General features: G+C 35.1%; 1 protein-coding gene across 1 annotated transcript; it reads right to left on the bottom strand.

The window, feature by feature from the left end:
- Positions 1-3,325: 3,325 nt before the first annotated feature.
- On the bottom strand, positions 3,326-7,697 carry LOC121257129 (uncharacterized RNA-binding protein C1827.05c). The gene is made up of 10 exons (XM_041158032.1): positions 7,546-7,697; positions 7,187-7,289; positions 6,969-7,083; positions 6,797-6,852; positions 5,440-5,487; positions 5,258-5,355; positions 4,105-4,174; positions 3,900-4,010; positions 3,688-3,751; positions 3,326-3,572 (listed from the first exon to the last, which is right to left on the bottom strand). Exons 2-9 carry the CDS (start codon positions 7,283-7,285, stop codon positions 3,701-3,703), a joined length of 648 nt encoding a protein of 215 aa, XP_041013966.1. The 5' UTR covers positions 7,286-7,289; positions 7,546-7,697; the 3' UTR covers positions 3,326-3,572; positions 3,688-3,700.

The raw sequence follows: 7,697 nt of genomic DNA on the forward strand, positions 1-7,697 counted from the left end.
TGTGAACCATTTAGATATTTTATAGTTTTAATAGATACATCAACTAGATGGTCACATGTTTGTCTACTCTCTACTCGTAATGTTGCGTTTGCTAGACCTTTGCTTATGAGAACAAAACTACGTGTTTCTACTTGGGGACATGTAATTTTACATGCTGCATCATTAGTTCGGATTAGACCAACTGCCCAAAATAAATACTCCCCATTGCAACTTGCTTTTGGTATTTATATTAGTTTTGATTCTCCTTCTATTATTAGATACCTTGAACCTTTAACTGGTGATTTTTTTTAAGGCACATTTTGAAAATTGTCATTTTGATGAAACAATTTTTCCACCATTAGAAAAAGAAAATGTGTCTGGAGCACAAAAATGAATAACATGGAATGCATCGACATTATCTCATATTAATCCTCATACAAATCAATGTGAACTGGAAGTTCAGATGATTATTCATTTATAAGGTATTGCAAATCAATTATCGGATGCATTTACTGATAGTAAGAAAATAATAAAATCTTATATTCTAGCTGCTAATATCCCTGCACAGATTGAAGTCCCTGTAGGACAATTAAGAAATCAAGCAGAAAATGAATCTAAAATATGCCTGAAGCGTGAAAGAGCTATTGGTGCAAAGGATAAAATTCCTCGAAAGAGAAAAGCAAAAGAAATTGGTATTCTAGAAGAAATCATGCCCACAAAACAAGCAACAAAATTAATTGATCCATCCAAACTTTCAACACCAAATTCTCCTAAAAAGAATCCCCTGAAGAGGAATCTCCTGAAGAGATATCTCTTGAAAAGGAACAGGTACCTAAAAATAATGAGATCTCAATAAATTATGTAAGTACAGGAGAATTATGGGATAGAAATAAAATTATTATCGACAATATATTTTCATTTAAAGTTGCAATTGACATTACCAGAAGTACTGATAAAATTGAACCACAATCCGTCGCAGAATGTAGACGTAGAAATGATTGGCCAAAATGAAAAAATGCAATTAATGCAGAATTGAATTCACTTACAAAACGTGAAGTATTTGGACCTGTCGTCCAAACACCTAAAGATGTTACACCTGTTGGATTTAAGTGGGTATTTGTACCAAAACGTAATGAGAAAAATGAAATTGTGATATATAAAGCACAACTTGTTGCACAAGGTTTCTCGCAGAAACTTGGTATCGATTTTCAAGAAACATATTCTTCTGTAATGGATTTAATTACATTCAGATTTTTTATTAGCTTGGTAGTAATTAAAAGTTTGGATATACGTTTAATGGATGTAATTACCGCATATTTATATGGATCACTAGATAATGATATATACATGAAAATCCCTGAAGGATATAAATTGCCCGAAGCATATAATTCAAAATCCAGAAGTATTTATTCTATCAAGTTACAAAAATCATTATATGGTTTAAAGCAATCCGGACGCATGTGGTAGAATCGTCTTAGCGAACATCTATTGAAAAAAAGATTTGAGAATAATCCAATTTATCCATGTGTTTTTATTAAGAAGTCAAAGTCTGAATTTGTAATTATTGCAATATATGTGGATGATTTAAATCTCGTTGGGACTCCATAAGAGCTCACGAAAACTGCAACTTGTTTGAAAAATGAATTTGAAATGAAAGATCTTGGAAAAATCAAATTTTGTCTTGGTTTACAAATTGAACATCTTTCAAATGAAATTGTAGTTCATCAGTCTATATATACAGAAAAAAGTCCTGAAGCACTTTTATATGGATAAAGCTCAACCTTTAAGCACTCAAAGGGTTGTTCGATCACTTGATATTGAGAATGACCCTTTTTGTAGTCGAGAGGAAGATGAATAAATTCTTGATCCTGAAGTACCATATCTTAGTGCACGTGCTTTAATGTATCTTGCAAATTTTACAAGACCTGATATTGCATTTTCAGTCAACTTACTAGCAAGATATAATTCTGCACCAACTAAAAGACATTGGAATGGAGTCAAACATGTCCTACGTTACCTTCGTGGTATGATCGACATGAGATTATTTTATCCAAAAGAATCAAGCACAAGATTAATTGGATATGCAGATGCATGTTATCTATCTGATCCACATAAAGGACGTTCTCAAACAGGATACCCATTTATATATAAAGGTACATCTATTTCATGGAAGTCTGTCAAACAAACAATAGTAGCTACTTCTTCCAATCACTTAGAAATTATTGCAATACATGAAGCAAGCCGTGAATGCATTTGGTTAAGATCAATAATTCAACATATTCAAGAAAAGTGTGATTTATCCACAATCAAAAGCGGTCCAACAATATTATATGAAGATAATGCGGCATGTATTATGCAAATAAGAAGCGGCTACATCAAAGGCGATAGAACTAATCATATTTCACCAAAGTTCTTTTATACACATGAGCTTCAAAAGGGTGGTGACATTGATATCATGAAAATACAATCAAGTGATAATTTGGCAAACTTATTCACTAAAACTTTACCAACTGCAAAAGTTGGTACATAATATTGGAATGCGAAGGCTCAAGGATCTTTCATCATGAACAATTGAAGATTTGCAGGGAAGTCAATTATCATCTGGATTGTACTTTTTCCTTCGCCAAGGTTTTTCCCATAGGGTTTTACTTTGCAAGGTTTTAATGAAGCAATCCGAAAGCATTCAAAGACACGTTAGAATGTTGTTCTCTTTTTCTTTAGCCACAAGTTTTTCCCACTGGGTTTTCTTTGGCAAGGTTTTAACGAGACATATTCTTTGTATATGGTCATCCAAGGAGAAGTGTTATAAATTCATAGAATGTATTTGATGGATGACCATTAGAATTCTTCATGTTCATGTATTCCTATTTCCCAAGTTCATGTATCCCTATTTCCCATGTATTGTTATTCCCCAAGTTCATGTACCCATGTATCCTCCATGCCTATAAAATGGTGTCTTGAGAAACATTTGGGTGAGACTTACAACAAGAAAGTTGAGAGAAATAATACTTACTTCGAAGAATTAATTCTAGATATTGTGTTCTTTCAATTCTTTTGCTACTTTTCTTTAGTTTTATAATATTTATTATATTTTATTTAGAAATTTAGAAAAGCTATATTGAGTTTGAGATGTTTTATGATTACAAACATCAAAACAAGTTTCTTTGCAGGTCCCCCTTTAGATTGTTTTAGTTGGTTTTAGTTTTAGCGAGCCATAAGCATTACTGCAAGTCCCCCCTTCAGATTCGTCAAAACAAGGAAAAAAGGGGTTCAAGCAACAACTTTCTGGACAATCCGCCAGTTTCTTTGGAGTATTACGCTGCTGCTGAAGGTGCGGTTTTGGAGCTTTTTAAAACCACTGAATGGAAATTTCTATCACAGGTAACATATTCTACATCCAGACTCCTTAACAGTAATTACCCAACATCCAAAAAAATGGGATACTACAAGAACCAAAAAGTCATAAAAGCAAGCTTAGAGGATGCAAGGTCGGAGGAACTGCGGGTTTCCATCAAAATGAGATAAAGATCGACTCCTTTGATCTTCGTAATAAGTCTCTTCCTGTGCACCACTTCTCATGTCCTAAAATCAACCTAGAATGACAAGAAGAAAACACAGCCATCTTGTTTACTTATCAAGATTACTTATCATGTGCGGTCTCTAGAAATATTAAAAAAAAATAAAAAATAAAAAACAACGAAACTTTACCAAGGTATCATGCCTACTCATCGGTAAACTTTATCTTCTTAGGAGCAGGCTGGATGCTACCCACCTGCGAAATATCACAAGACGGAGCAAAAACAAAATCAACCTCAAATCAGCAGAGAGACTGGATGGTACTTGTTCTCGTCTTCTATTTGTTTTAATTGCTAAATTAGAATTTCTGCCGCAGCAGGTTAAGATAAAGGTGTAGTTCTTACAATTTCTGGGCATTCATATTCAATGCCAGCAGCCTCTATTCTCTTTTGCCGTTTCAGATCTCGCTTCATGATGTTTTCTACCAACTTGTTCTGTTCTTCCAATGTTCTTTCCTGAGTAATCAACAGGAACGGTGAAAAGTTCAATAGCCATTATTAGGAATAAAATCAATAAGCTTCCAGAGATTATCCCCTTATAGCTGGCTACCTTATTTTGCAGCTTTCGTTCAATTTGAACCCGGTCGACTGGCTTGTATCGGTAATTAAAACCCCTCCATCTATCAGAATAATAGGATGAGAAAAAATAAATGATCTGTAATGCATTGGCAAAAGGCAAAAGCATCGACTAGCAAAGTAAGAAATATAAAGGCCACTATTTCCAACATGCACATATATGTATCAAGTTAGCAACCAAACTCATCAGTAAAGTACACATTAACAACGAGCTCCACAACATAGACACTACTTCAAGACACTTCCATTCGTATCCCCTTATTTCCACCTCCCCACAGCTTTACACAGATTGGTTGCCATAATGAAGGAAGTGCATTTTACCACATCCAGAAGAATTACAACAGAAATACATAGCCTGGTGCATTGTTTTATCCTTGACACCAGCACCTTTGGCGTTTTTTAATTAGGAGGATTATCACTTATCAGAGAAAAAGAAAATCCTTGACACCAGACTAATAAGTATCTGACTATATGTCTTCTAACTTTTCCCTAATCATTTCAACAGAAGAAAATGTACCAGCAAGTACTTGTAACCTCGGTTTGCATGTACTGTTTGTATTTTCTCTCTTTTCACAATCTATATGGTTAGGAGGATGAGAATGACTATCTTTTCTTCTTTTTTTTTTTTGGGGGGGGGGGGGGGGGGGGAGGGGCTGGTTAAGTAATCAGGAGGATGATAATGCGAAGGAAACCATAAAATGTACCTCAACCTCGCTAGCTCGTTACAAGGGTATGAAAGAAGTAGGTAAACATGGACATAAGTTATCATACAGAATGCTATTATAAGACCACGGCAAACTATTTTCCCATAATAGATAAGCTTCTAAGAAAAAATCTACAGCGAAAAGTCAAGAACAACACTTATCCACAAGGATGAAGAATAATTTCCTTTACTTTCATTGCATGAATAAGAACAAAGTTAAGCAAGTGGCTCAACCCTTCTGCTACTTCCCTCATATCTTTCCATCCTTTCTCTTTCAAAGTTACGTAAACCATTCAGAAAGCTTGTATCAGGCTCGAATCAATATTCTACAATAGTTTTTTTAACATAAAGATGCAAACAACTTGGCTATAAAAAAAAAAAAAAAGACCTTTACAAAATCATTGTATAACAACTAGCTGCTTACAATTTTGGATGAACGTGCTGCGGAGGAATAGGGTAGACCTGCAAAAGGTGCTCAAACAATAGCTGATTATGCATACAATCAGCAACAATTTTGGCCACCTGCATACCAAAATGAAATCTTAGGATAGACAGAATAAAATGAAATGACGATGATGGAGGTAGTAAAAAGGTGATCATTATAACCTCAGGAGACTCAAACTCGATGAAGCCAAAATGCTTTGATTTTCCTGTCTATGAAACATAAAATCAAGAGAAACAGAAAAGTTAACGCCAAAAACATAAAACCAAAATTTTAAATGAGCAAATAAACATAAAAAACCATTATTTTTTTAAAAAGTAAAAAAAAAAAAAAAAAAAAATTAGTTTAGCCCGCAAATATTCAATGTGCAAATGTTCAAGGTGTTATATCTGAAACTTAATCACAGGAGAGACCTTTAGTGTTTCAAAAATTTCCTATCATGCTCTTATTCTTATTGTAACAAACACATCATAGTTACTTGGTCCTTTTCATCTCTCGCTTTTCCTTACACATACAAAACTTAAGAACATTGCTATACGGGGATCTCACCTATTCAATAATTGCCAGTCTAAGCAGCAGAAAAACCGATAGATCTCACTAGATAATCAAGAATCTTGGGAATGACAACAGAAAATCTGTTTTCAGCAACTGACTTATTTCTTGGAACAGCTTTAATTACAAGAAATGTATCAACTGGAAATTTTGAAATTCACAATTTGAAGCATTTAAAACCAAAGTCAACCTGGCATGTTGCATTCTAAGTGGCTGCAGTGAAATGATCTTCCTTGACAAACAAAATCCCTCTAACTACAGCTTAAACCGGGACCTATAATCAAATCATTAACTCCATAGCAACAAGGTGCGACCTTGGGGACCCAATAGAGCTCACTACCCACCATGACCCCCATCCATTAATTCCTACCCTATTCTCCATCCTTCCCAATTCAGCATCCAAAATTAAAATCTAACTTCCTGAGCAAGGCATATGCAAGACAAGATTGAAAAATTGCTTACCAACTCCTTACGCTCTAGCTCAGATTAAAAGCCATGAGCTGGCACAGCAATGCCTAAGAGAGGGAAATGACAACATAACAATCTTACAAACAAATGAACTCAAAAGCCCCCACAGCAATCATCCCTAATTGCCAACCACAGGAAGGAAGGAATAAACAAAAGGCCACTCCAACTTCTTAGAAAGGTCCATTCACATAAATTCAAGAATAGAAAAAGGTCACTCCAACTTCTATGAAAGGTCTACCCAAAACTAAGTTAATCCCCAACCCCCTCCCCAAAAAAATACAAATACCTTAGATATTTGTTTCATTTAATAATAACTAAGAGTACTGATTAACAAGACAAAATTGGATGTGAGATGCCAAGAACAAAAGAAAAATGAAAACAATAAAAAATACAAAGAACATCCACACTAATATGTTTGATAAAAAATAAATGCATAGATGCACATCTATAAAAGCTTATAGCTACAAGAAAACCGTTTACATATAAGCCCGGGTGCCTAACCTTTTTATTCCGTGCAATTCTTAGTCTCTTGATTTTACCGAATTGTGAAAAGAAACCTGAAAGTAATCACCTGATCAGTGAAGAGAAAAATGGACGACTCCATGGACATGACTGCTAATATGTAAATGCTTCATTTTTCTTTATCTAAAATTACATAACAATCTAATCACACCTTCCATTTCCTTCTCGTAGAACCCATGCGGTATCCGACCAATGTAGAGAACTGTAACTTTATCCTCAGGCGGTTTCTGTTCAGGAATCTTACGCCCAGGACCACCTTCTAGAGGCTTTGATATGTCAATAAAAACAATAATAAGGTAAATTGATTAAATAGAAGGTAAATTAATACGTTAACAGGAGCATAGAATGTGAAAGTTATAAGAAGCATACCAAGAAGTCGGGAGCTTCATTTTTGCGCGCAGAAACTGATAAGTGCGAAGAAGCCTTCTTCAATTTCTTCTTCATGGCTTTCTTTGCCTTGATCCCCATCTCACTAACAAAACCAGACACTAAAACGTTATGTTCTACCTTCTTTTTCATTTTAAGCAAACACGACAACTTATCTCTCACACAAATCAAAAGATTTCAGAGCCAGTAATCGATTTGGAAGATGAGAGAATTTAACACAGCCCATAATGTCAATCGCCCCAATAACGTGTTGTGCGCGTGCGTAAACAGCCATATCGGAGTTTTCTCAAACTGATGGTATGCCAAGAAAGCAGAGCAAGAGAGAGGAAAATAGAGTTTACCTCAGTAGAGAGCCGGCTAGGGTTTAAAACTCCTCAACGTCTACGAATGGTTTCCGGTTGTTCGGCAAAATGATCCCTTAAGGACTTGCACTTTATTTTTAGGGCGAGAGAAATCCAACGGCTGTGGGTTTTTGGACAAAGATTTGGACTCG

The sequence above is a fragment of the Juglans microcarpa x Juglans regia genome, chromosome 1D (genome assembly GCF_004785595.1).
Source record: "Juglans microcarpa x Juglans regia isolate MS1-56 chromosome 1D, Jm3101_v1.0, whole genome shotgun sequence".
Classification (NCBI taxonomy): Eukaryota; Viridiplantae; Streptophyta; class Magnoliopsida; order Fagales; family Juglandaceae; genus Juglans; species Juglans microcarpa x Juglans regia.